The 19,648-nt window shown below is 43.4% G+C and overlaps 1 protein-coding gene across 4 annotated transcripts in view; it reads right to left on the bottom strand.

Annotated features, from left to right (window-relative positions):
* The window catches only part of ubr4 (ubiquitin protein ligase E3 component n-recognin 4), a 195,760-nt gene that overhangs the window by 166,004 nt on the left and 10,108 nt on the right, over positions 1–19,648 (bottom strand). For 3 of the 4 annotated variants that reach the window (XM_085967122.1, XM_085967121.1, XM_085967120.1), the window contains exons 4-17: positions 19,505–19,634; positions 19,241–19,380; positions 15,575–15,677; positions 13,750–13,891; positions 13,332–13,456; positions 11,991–12,112; positions 10,746–10,805; positions 9,020–9,210; positions 8,152–8,251; positions 7,280–7,417; positions 4,830–4,947; positions 3,828–4,015; positions 1,881–2,040; positions 535–620 (exon numbers count right to left, since the gene is read on the bottom strand). In XM_085967122.1, coding sequence (XP_085823248.1) covers positions 535–620; positions 1,881–2,040; positions 3,828–4,015; positions 4,830–4,947; positions 7,280–7,417; positions 8,152–8,251; positions 9,020–9,210; positions 10,746–10,805; positions 11,991–12,112; positions 13,332–13,456; positions 13,750–13,891; positions 15,575–15,677; positions 19,241–19,380; positions 19,505–19,634 — 1,803 coding nt within the window. Of the gene's footprint in view, positions 1–534; positions 621–1,880; positions 2,041–2,190; positions 2,410–3,827; positions 4,016–4,829; positions 4,948–7,279; positions 7,418–8,151; positions 8,252–9,019; positions 9,211–10,745; positions 10,806–11,990; positions 12,113–13,331; positions 13,457–13,749; positions 13,892–15,574; positions 15,678–19,240; positions 19,381–19,504; positions 19,635–19,648 lie in introns of those variants that run through there. The other variant, XM_085967123.1, reaches the window with a different exon arrangement.

Raw genomic sequence — 19,648 nt, forward strand, 5'->3', positions numbered from 1 at the left:
TTCCTTCCCCCAGTGAGAATCCTCAGATTCTGGATCCGCCCTGTACACTATGCAGTGGATGGTGGGTTGATTTGAAGGAGCTGTTCAATAGGGGCTGCACACATTGAACCTTGACAAAGGCACGTCAACAAATAAAACTAAAAGGGTTTGTCACAGAACATTGGAAGTTGGGGAGGGGGAAAAGAGAAACTTTTGTTGCAGCACAAACCTTACACAATGCAGGAACACAGAAAGCATGCGGCTAGAAACAGTCAGTTAGCCCTCCCAGCTGCTCCTCCAATCTGCACCACCACAGGTCTACCATTCTGAGCAATAACCCCGAATGGGAACTTTCATTTTTAACACACAAATTTATATTATTCACAGAAGACCATTTTACAGATATCAAGAAATGAATTTCAACCTCATGCATTATCACTCAACCTGTAATATCACATAGTAAAATCATTCGCAGGTCAGGGAGGTACACACATGAAAGCATACTGTCAACATTAATTGAACACAAGGTCAGCCAGTAAAGCACTGTGGACTCACCTGCAGGATAGGTGATGGTAGGTCAGAGGTGACCATAGAATGGTTGAAGTGATATAATGCGGCTGCAAACTCCTCATCCGATGACCCTATGCAAAAATTAAAACTTTGAACGTCAAAGGAAACAGAAAGGGACAGCGATACAAGTACAATTTAACTTGTCTACATCAGAATTGTGTACTTCCCTCCAATATAGATGAGCCATTCAGCTCATTCTTCCATAGAAACCTGTGAAATTTCAGTGACAAAAATTTGTATTCTGTCTTTGGTTTACCCAAAGATTTAAAAGAAATAGCAACTCATGTTTTTCAAAATGAAAGCCATGACTTGTCAAGGGTGTAAGAGAGCAGCCAGTGTTGCCTCAGTCATAGGAAGCTTCTAATCAGAAAAAATAATTCTCAAGTTAAAGATGCTTTGAACGAAGTACATTCCCAAGTTTTACCTCGGATACCCACTACCTTAAGCTATCATTCCACCCTTTCATACAACTTTCTAAAAACCTTTCTGGAGGTCTAAATATACTATGGCATTCGGCTTTCCAACATCCACTTGGGATATCACCTCCAAAAGAAAGTAATTTGGTAAGGCACAGTCTGCCCCTTCTGAAACTGTTAGCTGGCATTTATTAGGTTATTTTTAAAGAGTCATTATCAAGTTTGTTCTGAATAACTATTCCATCACATTGCCAGCGACTAATCAAAAGTAAGAAAGAACTTGTATTTATATAGTGCCTTTCACAAACTCAGAACGTTCCAAAGTGCTTCACAGCCAATGAAGTGCAGTCACTGTTGTAATGTAGGGAATAAATGACCAGGTAATCTTTTTTTTTTTTTTTTTAAAGTGATATTGATTAGAATCATACAGCACAGGAGGCCATTCTGCCTGTGACGGCTCTTTGAAAGAGCTATCCAATTAGCCCCACTCCCCTGCTCTTTCCCCATATCCCTGTAAACCCTACAAGCTTTCTGGAGGATGTTTTTCTTACTTATTTCACTTGTGTTGTTTTATTAGTCGATTTAGTGTCACAATACAATTGTCAACCTCTTGCTCCTTTCCTCTGCACATGAATCCTTCCTCACACTATAGCAGATCAATGGGTATCCAGCACTGTCCCTATTATGGTGGGTGGACAGACACAAGGTGCCAGTATCCTGGCTACTCACCTTTTCCCATTCCAATAAATTGTAATGTACAGAATCAGCAATTGAAGCCAATACCAGCGCCTCTTCCAGTTCAGAAATAATGTGTGACTTAGAGGCTGCAACCAGTGTCTAAGGCTTAAGCAGTCCTCTTTGCTCCTAACCCCAGCTACAGCTAGTTGGTGGTTTTCACTAAAAGAGCTTCCTGACCTTTAGTTCCATCTTTGTCCACTTCTTTGATGATGCTGGCTAATGCCATCATGTGCTGCTCAGTCAGAGAAACGCTCAGGTAATTCCGGATAAAGTTGTTCCTCGAGTTCAGCATTGAAGATGTAATGAAATGAAAAATACTTGAAGCCAGGCTCAGAAACTGGAAAACAATTTTTTTTTTAATGCAGATTTTACTAGAGGTCAATCTCCACCAATTCCACTTCCAATACCATCAGAGCACTGACTGGAAATCTAATCCTAACATTCAATTCTACATGTAAACAGCAAAATTGGAAAATCAGCTACTAACCTGATAAACTTAAGTAGCACGTGATTCAAGAGTTAAGTCTCAATGGTAATAATCCCATGTAGCTCAGCTTTACAGACCAGCAGGTCCCTGACGCAATCCCTGGCCTATTGGGTAAACTCACCAAAGCAGCATCTCAGATGCTATAATTGACCTCAGCACCCTTAAAGAAGGGAATAACCAGGTATGGTTAACACTTCTGATTCCTTTAGTGATCCCTGCTGGCAAGTGGCCATGCATGAACAGGAGGGGAGTATCAGTGCATAATGTGAGTATCCTGCTGGCACTCATGACCTAGGTTCATACATGAATAATTGTCAGTTGGGCAAGGCATCTGATGCTGAGTGGTGCCCCGTGAACTGTACACAAACATAGTTAGCATCTTCAATAGAATATTAGAAAACCACACTGATGTAAACACACAACTACAGCAAGAAAACGTCCACAGCTAACAGACAAGCGGTAGAGCTGGCCAAAGGAGCTGCGACCCAAAGTGACCAGCTCCACCTCTCATTCCTCTTTGGCTGCAAGGACTGGAGAGTGGCCAATGTACTCCCATTTTTAAAAAGGATGCAGAGCTACTCTGGGTAATTACAGGCCAGTTAACATCTGTGGGAGGGAACATTTTAAGAGTCTCTAATTAAGGATGAAATTACCACGTATCAAGACAAAGAAAAAACAGAAGTAGCCAGCACAGATTTCAAAAGGGACGATCGTGCTCGACAAACCTCACAGACTTCTAGAGGTAATAAACATGGTAGATGGAGAAAATGCAGTGGATGCAGTGTACATGGACTTTAGGAAAGCCCTTTGACAAGGTACCAGACAGAAGATTATTACAGAATATTAAGGGGTAGAAATTATGGGGAGGGTAGCAAACTGGATTAAGAATTGGTTAGACGGGAGAAAACTGAGATTAGGAATTAAGGGCATTTTTTCCATAGTTGGAGGTGGGTAGTGGTGTCCCACAGGGTTCAGTTCTGAAGCCACTTCTGTTCACAATGATTCGGAGATTATATCAAAATAGGAGGTATAGTTAATTATTTAGAAAACCAAAGAAAGCTGCAGAGGGATATTGAGAAGGTGGGAAAATGGGCTAATAAGTGGCAGATGGAATTCAATGTGTGCGTGAGGTGCTATATTTTGTTTAAAAAATTAACTAAATTAGCTAAAAGCATTAATTATACTTTGAATGGAAGTAGGCTCAGTGCTGTGGAAGAGCAGAGGGATTTGGGGGACAGGTTCAGAGGACTTTAAAGGCAGAACCTCAGGTTGATTACATGCGAGAGATTTAGAACAGAGAGCAAGTGAAACTTCTTTACAACGAGTTGAAGCTGTGAAAGTCACTTCCACAGTTAGTGGTTGAGGCAGAAACAATGTCAGCATTCAGGATGAGATGGGATAGGTAGAAGAAGGAAAAGGGAACAGCATGGGTAAATGTGATTCGGACTAGTTGCTCACATGAAGGGTAAACACTGACATGGACTGGTTGGGCCGAATGGCCTGTATCCATGTTGCAACTTCTGTACAGTTCTATGATTCAATCCTCAACATGTAACAACTAAAAGACTTTGATGTCCTGATTTGCCAAAGACAGTTTATCTTTACATTCTACCCAATTGCTGCTGGATATTACTCACCAGCTCAGGGTCTCTGCGACTTGCCAGTATGTTACCATTCTCCCCAGAACTCTGCTTATTTGGACTCTTCAGTCGCGGGGAGCTCTCCAGGGGAGGTGGCGGCGGCGGAGGGGGAGGTGCTGATTTCTCCTTACTGGGAGAGATGGTCTCCTCAAACCACTGGCCAAGAATTGGCTCACTGTCATCATCTGTAAAGAACACAATACAGAGATACAGTGCACTCATCAAGGACAGGTTAAGCAACAAAAAACAAACCTCAATAGCACAACTCACAAGTAGCACAGTTATTTGTGAATTACAACTGCAACATAGAATTTCAGAGTTTTACAGCACAGAAGGAAGCCATTCAGCCCATCGTGCCCGCGCCAGCTCTCAGAAAGTTACCCAATTAGTCCTCCTCCCCTGCTCGTTCTCCATACCATCGTATATTTTTCTTTTTCAAATATTTATCTACTTTTAAAAGCTATAAAATGGATTCTGTTCCCACCACTGTTTCTGGTGGGAAATTCCACATCAAAAAAATTCCTAACCTTTCCCGTTATCCTTTTGGTGATGATTTATGTCCTCTAGTTACCAACTCACTGAAAAGTAGAAATAATTTATTCCCCCCCCCATCCGATTTACCTCATCAAAACCATTCATAATTTTGAAAACCTCCATCAGATCTCCTCTTAACTTTGTTTTTTTCTATTTAAAAGAGCCCCAGTTTCTCTAGCACTGAAAATTACTGAACACTCAGGTGGAAAATGTCATGAGACACATGTATGCTCACACACCAACCCACTGGATATAAATGTCACTGGCCTGATTTATAAATACTTAACCAGAAATGAATATGTATTTTAGAATATTATTGCAAAACAGGTACTATTTTGTACCTTAGAAGTCTGACCAGTGTCTGAGCCAAGCACCTTACATTAACTACTGCCATTTTCACAGCAGAATCTGAACTCTCACCCATCACTAGTATTGCACATAAATCCTGAAACTTGCTTTTAGTACCTTGACTACTGTCTTCTTCGGTGCTGCTGAAATCATCTTCATAGTAAGTGTTTGAATCAGTGGACGCACTGACATCACTACTCACAGAGCCTTTGCGTTGGCGCTGAAGGACACAAGCCTACGGAGAGAAAAGCGGCAAAGAATTAACGCCCCTTCTGCTACCAGGAGAATCGAAGAGAACGGTGTACCTGTAGAGGAGACTGTACAGTGAGGACAGGGACTCTCTACAGAACTTTCTCTCAAGGGGGGCTGGAATACCAAGGGGAGGAAGTAATACTTCAGTTGTACAGAGCCTTGATCAGACCCCAACTGGAGTACCGCGTTCAGTTGGGCACCAAACCTTTGGAAGGATATATTGGCCTTGGAAGGGGTACAGCGCAGATTCACCAGAATTATACTGAGGCTTAAATTATGAGGACACGTTGCATAAACTCGGCTTGTATTCCCTTAAGTTTAGATGATTGAGGGGTGATCTAATCAAGGTGTTTAAAATCATAAAGGGACTCAATAAGGTAGAGAGAGAGAGAAACTATTTCTTCTGGTTGGGGAATCTAGAACAAGGCGGCATACCCTTAAAATCGGAGCTCGGACATTTAGGAGTGAAATCAGGAAGCACTTTTACACATAAAGGGAGTGGAAATCTGGAACTCTCTCCCCAAAAGGCTATAAATGCTGGGTCAATTGAAATTTTCAAGATTGAGATCAACAGATTTTTGTTAGGTAAGGGTATCAAGGGATATGGATCAAAGGTGGGTAAATGGAGTTGAGATACAGATCGGCCATGATCTAACTACTGGTGAAAAGGCTCGAGGGGCTGAATGGCCTACTCCTGTTTCTACGTAACGATGAAAGCTGGCATGGATTTGTTAAAGGCAGGTCACATTTGCCAAGTTTAATCGAGTAGTTTGCAAAAGTGACTGATTGGATAGATAAAGGGGGATGCAGTAAATGTAAGTGTACATAGACTTTTAGAAAGCTTTCAAAAAGATGTCTCAAGAGGCTCCTGAGAAACATTCAGGCATATGGTATGACAGGGGACGTAGCAGCATGGATGGAAAGTTGATCAATGGACAGGAAACAGAGATAAAAGGGTGTTGATTGGAAAAGGGTTGGTGTGGTGTACCTCAGGGTTAGTGCTGGGTCCATTTTTGTTCTCAGTATATATTGATGATTTTGGACTTGGGTATAGGGAATAGAGTTTCAAAATTTGCTGAAAACACAAAAATAGGAGGGTTAGCGAACAGCAAAGAGGACTGCAAATAGGTGGAAGATGCCACTTAATGTGGGGAAGTGTGTGGTAATACATTATGGGAGGAAAAACAAGGAATGAGAGTATACGTTCAATGGAAAGGCACTGAAGGATATGGGTGAACAGGGAGACCTAGGGGTTCAAATGCATAATTCCCTGCAAGTGAGTGTGCAGGTAGATAAAGCCATAAAAAGGCCAATCGCATTTTGTTTTTTTATAAATAGGGGTATAGGCTACAAGAGTAAAGAAGTAATGATAAATTTGTACACAACACTGATTAGGGCACAGTTAGAGTACCAAGTGCAGTTCTGGCTGCCCCATTAAAGAAAGGACATTAAGGCCACAGTGAGCATCCGGCGTAGGTTCACCAGGATCATCCCAGGGATGGGAAACTATCGTTAAAATTAGAGACTTGAGATATTGGGTCAATTTCTACTGTAGCAGAAAATGCTAAGATGAGATTTAAGAGAATTTCAAAATTTTGAAGGATTTTGATAGTGAATAGGGAAAGGCTATTTCCTCTAGCTAATCACTAAGATAATGAGGGGAGAGGTTAGGAGAAATTTCTTTACTCAGTGGGCTGTTGGGAGCATAAAATGCTTTTCCACAGGGAGTGGCTGAGATCACTATCTTTTATGGGAAAATTGGATAAATATTTGAAGCCAAGGAAGATACAGAGCTTTAGGGGAAGGGAGATGGGCAGTGGGATTAGTTTGGGATTGATACAGGGCTATGGGGAGAGAGATGGGGCAGTGGGATTAGTTTGGGATTGATACAGGGCTATGGGGAGAGAGATGGGGCAGTGGGATTAGTTTGGGATTGATACAGGGCTATGGGGAGAGAGATGGGGCAGTGGGATTAGTTTGGGATTGATACAGGGCTATGGGGAGAGAGATGGGGCAGTGGGATTAGTTTGGGACTGATACAGGGCTATGGGGAGAGAGCGGGGCAGTGGGATTAGTTTGGGATTGATACAGGGCTATGGGGAGAGAGATGGGGCAGTGGGATTAGTTTGGGACTGATACAGGGCTATGGGGAGAGAGATGGGGCAGTCGGATTAGTTTGGGATTGATACAGGGCTATGGGGAGAGAGCGGGGCAGTGGGATTCATTTTGGATTGCTCTCGCAAAAAGCCAGCACAGACAAGATGAGCTATTTGGGATCATTCTGTACTGTGACTCTCTGTGGTGCAAGTGGTTACCTTTCTGTAAGATGTTGACAATAGTGTGAAAAGCAAGTTGGTGAGTGGGACAGATTCAATCAGTCTCTGCACGCGTTGAATAGATGAGCTCTGTGCCATGATATTTAGCTCTGCAGGCGGTCCATCACCTCCCCAACCCTGTTGAAATCAAAGGTTACCCATTATGAAGAATTTTCAGTACAGCTGACTATAATAATATTCACATATGAATAATCTTACAACTGACGCACTACAAATTGATGAGCTTCCTCATGTATAAGTGTGTGTGTCAGCTGTGGCTCAGTGATAGCACTCTCGCTCGCCTGAGCCAAAAGAGTGTGGGTTCAAGTCCCACTCCAGAGACTTGAGCACGTAAAAGTGCAGTACTGAGGGAGTGCAGCACTGTCGGAGGTGCCGACATTCGAATGAGACTTGAAAGCAAACCCCGTCTACCCTCTCGGGTGGATGTAAAAGACGCCATGGCATATTTCCAAGAACAGCAGGAGAGTTCTCCCCGGTGTCCTGGGCCAATATTTATCCCTCAACCAACATCATTAAAACACATTACAGCATCTGGTACCTTGCTGTGTGCAAATTGGTTACCACATTAGCTACATTGCAAAAGTGACTATACTTCAAAAGTACTTCATTGGTTGTAAAGCATTTTCGAACATCCCGAGGTCATGAAAGGCACAGTCTTTATTTTATTTTCACACGCTCAGGCTTTTACACACAATCCCTCATGCATTCAATCTTGCTCACTCATCACCTCTTACACATTTTATCCCCCAAAGAAACCAAAAACCAGGCTAATAATGTTACTACAAGACTCCAAAGGGCTAAGAGGGGCTCATGTGTAACACACTACACCCTACAAAAGAGCTGCCACTTACCCGGTAAAGGGCCTCTACTTGCAGATCCTGAAAGAGTGACGTCAACAGTTTGATAGCATGATTTGCTAGAACCACAGAAAGGACGCCAAATCCTTGATGCCTGTGAGGGGAAAAAAAACCAGACCAAGATCAACCCTTTATACAGAGCTGCAGCAAGGATCAGTTTCAAGCATGTCAAACCACCCAGTATACAGAAACGAATCAACCGGAAACATCACAAATAGAAATTTAGCCAGATCCCCTTCAGTTGCCGATGTTCTGCAATTATTTCCCTGCAGCTTCTGCAGCGCGGTCACAAGCTGGAGACCTGCTCCCAGGGCTCTGCCAGCATCACCATGTAACTGGCTGCTGGAAGGGCCCAGGATCACTCTCTCTGGATATTAGTGCCAACCCTCTGCACCACCCACAAGCAAGAGTTGGATCTCACAACAGGGGGACAATTGGGTGCGTGAATTAGTGCCCCATCACTGTCTAGTGCCCCGCTGCTGCCCTGTTTCAGGGATAATTATGAACTTTGTTCAAAGTGTCAACAAGATAAAGCTGAAATAATCAGAACAAAACCAAGTGCAATAACAGAAATTAGAACAACTGAATACTGGGGAACTGAGATAAAACAAGATGCTGGTCCTTGAGCACCTGAAAAAGGTGGTTGTTAATGTAATGTTTGGTATGGGACCCATCATCTGTCTGATCTGCTATGCATTTTCGGCATTTACTATTAAGCACAGTGTTACTGCGGAATGAATGGTGAACAGTATTTCAGGCTGGAACTGAAACAGTAAGAGTTTATTACACATTATAATACCTCCCAACCCCCGTTTTAAGACGCCAGTAATTCTGGAAGTTTATCTATGGATTCTTCACTTACCCTTTAACAGGTGCTACTTTGGGGGATCCAGCTCCTTCCTTCGCACGGGCAGCAATGTCACGGACTCGGAGTGCAGCCAGTGGGTCTTTTTCTTTACCCTTGTCAGCCAGTGCTGTAGGACTGAGGTTCAGGATTAGGTAGAGGCTGTTTAGCAGACACCAGGCACCCAGTAATTGGAAATTCTGATAATGCTGATGAGAGAAGACACAAAAGAACAATTCAGCCGGCAGCTGTTAAAACATTCCCAACATTTTGCTTTCAAAATTATACAGTCGGCTGTAGACAGAGCAATGTCGTGCCACAACCAACAGATCTTAGCAAAGCTCTGTAGCCCAACCACACCCAGCTGAGACTGGTGGTGGACAGGCAGGCAACAAATAAGAGAAGGCTCCATGAACATCCCTATCCTCAACCATGGTGAAGCCTAGCATGTGAGTGCAAGAGACAAGGCTGAAGTGTTTTCAGACAAAAGATCCTACACGGCCTCCTCCCGAGGTCCCTGCTATCACAGATGCCAATATCCAACAAATTCAGTTTGCTCCACATAACAATAAGTGGCTGACTGCACTGGACACAGCAAAGGCTTTAGGCCCCGACAATATCCAAACTGTACTGCTAAAGGCCTGTGCACTAGAACTAGCAGCTCCTCTAGCCAAGCTATTCGAATACAACTATGACACTGGCATCTACCCAACAATGTGAAAGATTGCACGGCATGCCAATTCCACAGAAAAACAGGACAAATCTAACTCACCAATTACCGCCCTATCAGCCTCTTCTCAATTATTAGCAAAGTGATGGAAGGAGTCATCAATAGTGCCATCAAGCAACATCTTCTCTTAAATAACCTGCTTACGGATGGTCAATTTGGATTTTGTCAGAACCACTCGAGCAGGACATAGGCTGGTACTCTGTGATGAGTGGCTCACCTCCTGATCCATCAAAGCCTCTCCACCATCTACAAGGCTCAAGCCTGAAGTGTGATGGAATACTCTCTACTTGCCTGGATGGATACGGTCGCAACAACACTCAAGTAGTTCGACACCATTCAGGACAGAGCAGTTCACTTGATTGGTGTCCCGACCGCTGGATTCATTATCCACCCCCCTCCACCATTAATGCACTGTGGCTGCAGTGAGCACAGTCTACAGGATTTAACTGCAGCAACTCACCAAGGTTACTTCAACAGCACCACCCTCCTCTGGCCTCTACCACTGAGGAAAGACAAGAGCAGCAATGATCAGAACGCCATCACCACCAAGTCACACGCCATCCTGACTTGGATACATTGCTGTTCCTTCATTGTTACTTGGATGGCGAGTATCCTGCAGTCCCCTACCTAACAGTCGTAGGAGCACCACTGCCGCGCGGCTCGCCAGGATGGGTCTTGCCAGCATCACCCACATCCCAAGTGCAACTAAAGAAAAAGTGAGCCTTCAAGAACCACACTGCATCTGGACCTGTGGAGCTAAATGTGCACCTGACACAATTCACTGTCATTCTATGCAAGTAACACTAGTATGTACCATAAACTCAGGAGACAGAACACAACAGCTTGTAGCCCAGGTCTTACAGCAGCAATTATCAAATCCCATTTATCCTGTGGCACAGAACAAACGGCCACCTTATGTTACCCGTAAACTACAACACAGCCTCCAACCCCTCTGCAGCAAGGTTTCTATGAACACAACTACTACTTTCCCCTTGCTTTGCACAGACTCCTTACCTCTCCACCGGCTCGTCGTGAGCTGTTGATTGCTTGGCCAATCAGGTCATAGATTTCCAGCTGTAATCAATAGTACATTAATTTAGTGATGTTCTCAGACACAGCACACAGAAATACTTTAAACCCAGTCACAGCAACACCTCATACCCACAGCGATTCTAGGATAGGATACAGAGAAAGGGCAGAGAAATGGCATTAGAGTGGATAGCTCCAGTTTAAGGCTCACACCAACACAGGTTGAATGGGCTGAATGACGACCATCTGTAATGTGATATGAAATAATTCGATAAAAAACTACATATTACTTCCAATTAGAAAGGTCAACCAAACCAGACCAAATTCATCAAAATCTGAGAGAGGTCAGAGTTAAGATATACAGGAAACTTTGTGCTATCCAGCACCCACGGGACCGAGCTGCTGCCGTTGCCTCAAAACTGCCGTACTCTCCAGAGTTAATGTTGAGAGATACGGAGATTCCTATCTCCGTATTTGACAACAAACACTGTTGCTTAGCAACAGCTTCTAAACACTCGGGTGTGGCCCTAAAGCTCTGTAGCTGAAGCTGTTGCTATAGCTACAGACCTTGCACAGCTTGACTGTTCAAACAAAGCAAAAAAAACAAACAAAAAGAATAAAAAACGGCTGCTGATTTTTGCCGGTGGCTCCAGATTGCCGGATAGCTCACCTCCGGATAGCACAAAGTTTCCTGTACACTGCTGAGGGAGGCAGGCGGTGTCATCAGCACACTGTCCTTTCATCTCTTAGACCTGCTCAGATCTAGCTAGCAGTAACAGCTCTATGTGAAATTACTCGGAGCAGTCTCAGTGTAGCTCCTAGTGGGTAGAAGTCATAGAATGTTCCTGACGTGAAACAGGCAAAAGAACTGCCCTCATCTGGAAGTTGTACAGGACAAGCGTGTTAAGTTTTGAAAAAAACTTCACAGAATCTTCTGGAAACAAAGATCATTAAATAACAATGCACTCAAATGCACACAATGTAATCACATACCTTTCACAGTGATAGGGATTCTACTCTACATATTCCCCACTTGGACACTGTCTTTGTGCAGTCACTCTTACTGTAAACTATCTGCATACTGCTCAGCATAGTATCACACTCACTTTTATCTGAGCAACATTGAAACCAACAAAAGGTGAAAATAAATCAAAATCTTTGCCCAGTCTGACCATTATTCTAAAACTTAAATGCTGCACGTTTAAATGAGCCCACTCATTCAGCACTTACACATTTCTGTACAATTGTGGCTGCATCATTCTCGTAGTCTTCTTCTTTACTGGTGGACCCAGATCGGACTTGCAGGCTGCTGCCCACATGTAGAATAGCCATGCACGTTGCAACGCTCACTCCTAGCGAGAGAATGTACTGGAAATTAGTCAACTTAATGACATCACTATATCCAAAATCTGGATTAGATTTTGTGCACAGAATGCAACTTTATGGACTTTCAAACGCAAGGCTTTAAAAATACATTTGTACTGTGGTGGGAAAACAAAGCAGGAACTCGGCCAAAGGATTATAGTACCGGATACATCACATGGTAACATGGTCCTAATGTGAAAAAAATTACCAAGTGGCAAACTCAAATAACAACTGAACAAAAATGGTGCACAAGTTACCAAGATGGCAGTAACATTCAATGATCATCTATTGAAATAGCTCACAAGGCAAAAATTATAAGTCTCTCCAATACTCTGGGCAGGTCCCACACTCCATTTCTCATTATGAACAATGGCATTTAAAGTAAGCATTCATCCTGTATATGTTACCCCATGCTGCCCAGCTCTCGGAAGTTGCTTTATTCTTTCTCATTCCCACATTACAACAGTGACTCCACTTCAAATAGTACTGCATTGGCTTAAAGCGCTTTGAGACATCTGGTGGTTGTGAAATGCGCTATATATGAGTGATACCTGCCCTGCTGTATGCCTCAGAGACATGGACCATGTACAGCAGGCGCCTCAACGCACTGGAGAGGTACCACCAACGCTGCCTCCGCAAGATCCTGCAAATCCATTGGCAGGATAGGCGCACCAACGTCGGTGTTCTTGCTCGGGCCAACATCCCCAGCATCGAAGCTCTGACCACGCTCAATCAGCTCCGATGGACGGGTCACATTGTCCGCATGCCCGATACGAGACTCCCAAAACAAGCGCTCTATTTGGAGCTCCGGCAAGGCAAGAGAGCCCCAGGTGGGCAGAGGAAACGCTTCAAGGACACCCTCAAAGCCTCCTTGGAAAAAGTGCAATATCCCCACCGACACCTGGGAATCCCTGGCCCAAGACCGCACAAAGTGGAGGAGAAGCATCTGGGAAGGCGCCGAACGCCTCGAGCCTCTTCGCCGGGAGCAAGCGGAAGCCAAGCGCAGGCAGCGCACGTCAACCCACTCACCCGCCCCTTCAACCACCATCTGCCCCACCTGTGACAGAGACTGTAGGTCCCACATTGGACTCATCAGTCACCTCAGAACTCATTTTTAGTGTGGAAGCAAGTCATCCTCGGTTCCGAGGGACTGCCTAAGAAGAAAAGATATAAATGCAAGTCTTTCTTTTTCTTTCTCATACTGACCTGCGTACAGACAACTCAGGGCCAATACAGTCACATCCTGCAGCCTTGCAGGGGTCAGTGGCTCGAGGACGGGCAGCGAGAGTGTGTCCAGAGCCATGGTGACATCAATAACCAGGGAATGGAATCTGAAAAAACAGCAACAGAGTCCTTCGAAAACCAAGCACTACAGAAATCAAAAATCTACACACATCAGAGTTTAAAGTAAAGGTCATCAGATCAGTCACAGCCAGTCTAATTTCCACCAGAACTAACCATCACAATCCACTCAAAAAGAGTCTACTTTAACAATCAATGTGGACCAAGAAAGTGATCGGATTCATGTTGCTCCACATCGATCAATACATCATGGCCTTTTTAACCAATGATCTGATGATTGAGAATTACACCCGTCAGTTCTCAATGAGTGTTCGTGACTCACCCGTTTCGCACGGCAGTCGCATCTGCAACTGTCGCAGGCATTATGAAAAAGGAATTGGCAGAGACGGCATCCTGGAAACGGTTGATGTAGCGCAGGAAGTAGGGAAGGTTTAAACAGACACGCAGCAACTTCTCAGAGCCGCCTACAACAGGACAAGAGAAAAAGTCAACATTCCCCTTTTAACATTGAGATAAATGCACTGGCCAGACCATGTGCCTGTATACTGAACCAGATTCAACGCATGCAGACTAACCTTCTGTATGGCAAATCAGTGCCAGTACATTCAGACTGTCTGTCTTTAACATAAGCTAGACCCAACACAAGTAAACTGTTCATATCCACAGAGAGCAGAGCCACTAACCAAAATACTTTGAAAACGGAAATTGTACTGAAAGACTGGAAGGTGGTGAATGTTACACCCCCATTCAAAAAAAGGAGAAAGAGATAACCAAGGTAATTATAAATCAGTTAGCCTCACATTTTTAGTAGAGAAACTGCTACAGACCATAAGAAGATATAACATTACAAAAACATGGACTAATTAGAGACAGTCAATATGGATTTGTAACGGGCAGGACACGCTTGACTAATTTAATCAAAATTCTTTAAGGAAATGAAGAGGTTCCCCCTACCCTGCTGACTGTCAGTCACACACTCCTCTTCCTATACCTGTCTCTCTCTATGTGGTGTGACTGTTCTCAACTTTATCCAGATATTCCTCCCCCTCAGAATGTCCCTATCTCACGCTCCAGCTCAATGACTCTGAACGTAGACATTTCCCACAGTGTGGTCACCCAAAACAGTCTCAATGTCCACAAATACCCACATTCTGCAGTCCCGACACACTGCCTGTGCTGCTATTATCTACTTATATCAGTTGCTTGGACAATCTTTCTAAATCTGTGGGATCACTGTTCAGGCAGCGTCTAGGAATAAAGGCTACACTCCTTGCTTTGCTATTTGAATGTGGAGTTACTCAGATTACAAATCTCTCTTTGCAACAAACTGTATCTGGAGTTCGGTCACAGATCAGCAGTGATCTCTTTGAATGGCGGAACAGGCTCGAGGTGCTAAATGGCCTACTCCTGTTCCTATGTTCTTTAATGAAGCCAGTTTATAGTTAACCAAGGAGCCCAATCCTACGGAGGCTGTGAAGAGAGCTGCCTAATGAGTTTGCATTAAGGGGCCAGAAAGTTCCCCATGAATCAGTCACAGTGTGATCCCTGTTCTGTGTTGAGTTAGCTGATCTCAGAATAATATGATTATCCTCAGTACCTCTGGACTAGAGAAGGAATAAAATAAGCAGCCAAGATTCCCTTTCCGGATCACGATTAGGTGAATGTTGATTGAGATATGATGGCTTCCACATGTCAGAAGTCTGCTGAAACTCCATGTCAAACCTCACATATAAAGAATGGGCACCTGAGTGAGGTAGTGGATTGCTGCTGGTGCCTGTAAAACTACACCACAGCAAGAATCACTGCCTTTGGGAGAGGAGGGGCGAAAACTGGGGTGAGGGGAATAAGAGAGGCTGCACTATATCCTGCACATGACTGCTCAAAGCAAGTGAGCGTGTTCTGAATATTTTCAAAGATTGAATACAACAAAGCCCAAATATTTCAATAACAATTACGTCAAACTTTTGAAGATGCAGCAGCTTTTTCCCCAGAAGGATTCTTTACCGATCTCCCTCCATTCACGGAGAACAATTCTTCCATTTATAATAAAAACTCATCACATTATATGAATGACTCAAATTGTTTTAAAGAGTAAGAATCTAATGCTGCTCTCTTCATTATCATGGAGATTTCATGTTTAAACTCACCCAGCGCTTGTAAACTTGACACGTTCTGTGCGATAAATGCGCTTTTCATCTTAGCAATTGATGCTTGGTCAGTTCCAGCCTGTTCATCGCTTTCTCCATCCACCTGAGTGATAAAAAGGATGAAAAGGAACCTCCACACAAGCAGTAGTTCTAATCCCATGTGCCCACCTGTCCATCATCTCTTTATTCCCCTTGCCTTCAACCACATGTCTAACTATTTGCAGAGCTAGTTACACTCGAATGAAACATCACCAGATACAAAACAGAAATATTTGTGGGACCAAGTCACACAGTTGGTTAGAATATTGCATTTTCACCTTGATCCTGGGTTTAAAGCCAGGCTTAACTGATGAAAAGTCTTTGTCAGTTAAAAGGGACATAAATGGAATGAGTCGGAGACAGTATCAATCCAGCTTCCAGCAGATACAAGTCCACACCACAGTTAGCTGATCTCAGAGTAGCTGTGATTAGCCTCAGTGCCTCTGGACTACAGAAGGAAGCTAATAATTCAGCACTAATATCCAATAAACTAGCAGACTTTCAAGAAAATGGTGCAGGTGGCCAATGTTGCATTGGTGCAGTCAAAGTTGCTCCTTCAATGCAGAATACAAGACCCTCGAATTTGAATAGGCGGGTGGATGGAGTTAAGATACAAATCAGTCATCATCTAATTGAATGGCGGAACAGGCTGAATAAGAACATAAGAAATAGGAGCAGGAGTAGGCCATACGGCCCCGCGGGCCTGCTCCACCATTCAATAGGATCATGGCTGATCTGAATCTAGATTCACGTCCACTTCCCTGCCCTCTCCCCGTAACCCCTAATTCCCTTATCTGCTAGGACAATGTCTATCTCCGTTTTAAATTTATTTAATGTCACAGCTTCCACAGCTCTCTGAGGTAGCAAATTCCATAGATTAACTACCCTCTGAGTGAAGAAATTTCTCCTCATCTCAGTTTTGAAAGGGCAGCCCCTTATTCTAAGATTATGCCCCCTAGTTCTAGTCTCACCCATCAGTGGAAACATCCTCACCGCATCCACCCGATCAAGCCCCCTCACAATCTTATATGTTTCGATAAGATCGCCTCTCATTCTTCTGAACTCCAATGAGTCCCAACCTATTCAACCTTTCCTCATAAGTCAACCCCCTCATCTCTGGAATCAACCAAGTGAACCTTCTCTGAACCGCCTCGAGAGCAAGTATATCTTTTCTTAAATATGGAAACCAAAACTGTACGCAGTATTCCAGGTGTGGCCTCACCAATACCCTGTATAACTGCAGCAAGACTTCCCTGTTTTTATACTCCATCCCCCTTGCAATAAAAGCCAAGATTCCATTGGCCTTCCTGATCACCTGCTGCACCTGCATACTAACTTTTTGTGTTTCATGTACCAGGACCCCCAGATCCCTTTGTACTGTAGCACTTTGCAGTTTCTCTCCATTTAGATAATAACTTGCTCTTTGATTTTTTTCTGCCAAAGTGCATAACCTCACACTTTCCAACATTATATTGCATCTGCCAAATCTCTGCCCACTCACTTAGCCTGTCTATGTCCTTTTGCAGGTTTTTTATGTCCTCCTCACTCACTGCTTTCCCTCCCATCTTTGTATCGTCGGCAAACTTGGATATGTTGCACTCGGTCCCTTCCTCCAAATCGTTAATATAGATTGTAAAGAGTTGGGGGTCCCAGCACTGATCCCTGTGGGACACCACTAGTTACTGATTGCCAGCCCGAGAACGAACCATTTATCCCAACTCTTTGTTTTCTGTTAGATAGCCAATCTTCCACCCATGCCAGTATATTACCCCCAATCCCATGATTTTTTAATCTTGATCAGTAATCTTTTGTGTGGAACCTTGTCAAATGCCTTTTGGAAGTCCAAATACACTACATCCACTGGTTCCCCTTTATCCACCCTGTATGTTGCATCCTCAAAGAATTCAAGCAAATTTGTCAAACATGACTTCCCCTTCGTAAAACCATGCTGACTCTGTCCTATTAAATTATGTTTATCCAAATGCTCTGATACTGTTTCCTTAATAATGGACTCCAACATTTTGCCAACCAAGGCTAACTGGTCTATAGTTTCCAGCTTTTTGTCTACTTCCCTTCTTAAATAAGGGTGTTACATTAGCAGTTTTCCAATCTGCCAGGACCTTTCCTGAGTCCAGGAAGTTCTGGAAAATGATCACCAATGCATCCACAATCCCTACCGCCACTTCTCTCAAGACCCTAGGATGTAGGCCATCAGGTCCGGGGGATTTATCCGCCTTAAGTCCCATTATTTTACTGAGTACCATCTCTTTAGTGATTTTAATCGTGTTTAGCTCCTCCCCCCCAATTGCCCCCTGTTTGTCCAGTGTTGGGATATTTTTAGTGTCCTCTACTGTAAAGACTGATACAAAATATTTGTTCAGCGTCTTTGCCATCTCCATGTTCCCCACCACTAGTTTCCCGGTCCCATCCTCTAAGGGACCAATGTTCACTTTAGCCACCCTTTTTCTTTTTATATAGCTGTAGAAACTCTTGCTATCTGTTTTTATATTTTTTGCTAGTTTACTTTCATAATCTATCTTCCCTTTCTTAATTCATCTTTTAGTTATTGTTTGCTGGCTTTTAAATGCTTCCCAATCTTCTATCCTCCCACTAGATTTGGCTAATTTATATGCCCTTGTTTTCAGTCGAATACTATCCTTTATTACTTTACTAAGCCACGGATGGCTGTCTTTTCTTTTACTCCCCTTTTTCCTCAGTGGAATATATTTATCTTGAAAGATGTGAAATATCTCCTTGAATGTAGACCACTGCTCTTGTACCATCTTACACTTTAATGTTTTCCTAGTCCACTTTAGTCAATTCTACTCTCATACCTTCATAGTCTCCTTTATTTAAGCTTAGTACGCTGGTTTGAGATCCAACTCTCTCACCCTCAAACTGAATTTGGAATTCAACCATATTATGGTCACTCATTCCAAGGGGATCCTTTACTAGGACATTTTTTATTAATCCTGTCTCATTACACAGGACCAGATCCAAGATTGCCTGCCCCCTGGTTGGTTCAGTTACATACTGCTCAAGGAACCCGTCCCTAATACACTCTATGAACTCTTCCTCAATGCTGCCATGCCCAATTTGATTAGTCCAGTCAATATGAAAGTTAAAATCCCCCATGATTATAGCTGTTCCCTTATTACAAGCCCCAACTATTTCCTGATTTATACTCCGACCAGAACAGTGGGGGCTTACCACACTATAATCTGCAAAGGCTTCATACTGACGACGAGGGTAAAACAAAGGAAATGTTGTTTCCCAACATTCATGTCCTTTAAATGCACAACTACAATCTTTTTAAGTTTTAAAAATTCTAGAAGCTCAAGTGCTGTTTCCAAACAGAGATATCCAACAGAACACCCCTTACACTGGGTCAAAAACAGTTTACTGAGCTTACTCACATAACTTCATTCTGAAAGGGACCACCGTTTAAAATTTTTAGCTGCAGAAATCAAGTATGGTACCCCTTGCTAGGCCCCACACCACCTCTTTAGTCACATTCCATAGCATCTGCAACACCAGATACTCTCCACACACAGGGCACCTATTATTTTACAGCCATTAACAAGGCCCTTGTCAAAAGGTGCAGCATTCATTTACCCAGGTCCCTACCTGAACCACGGGAGGGGGGGTAGACGAGGCTGATACATCTGGGTTGAAAACTGAGGTCAGTTGGTTCAAGAAATTCATTTGCACTTCCTTCTGTCGTAGTTCAGGCGTCACTGGAGCGACAGATTCTTTCTGATCCTCTACTGTGTGAAGAAATTCACAGATGAGAAAAAAGTTAAACAGGACGGTCGACAACCACCTGAGCATCAAGGGTTGTGCAGAAATTAAGTACCTTTAATCAGAAAATTTCCCAATTCAAAGACTTACCATCTGAAAGAGTCTTTATTGTCATCGGAAGTTTGGCTGACTTCATCATCGCTGTGAACGTAATGATCTCAGTCCTGTCCAGTCGGCTGCAACCAGTGCAAAGGCCCTTGATCAAGAGGATCAAATGTTTCTGAGGAGGAAGTG

This window comes from Somniosus microcephalus, chromosome 25 (assembly GCF_052327205.1).
Source record: "Somniosus microcephalus isolate GS21.2 chromosome 25, FLI_Smic_1.0, whole genome shotgun sequence".
Taxonomy (NCBI): Eukaryota; Metazoa; Chordata; class Chondrichthyes; order Squaliformes; family Somniosidae; genus Somniosus; species Somniosus microcephalus.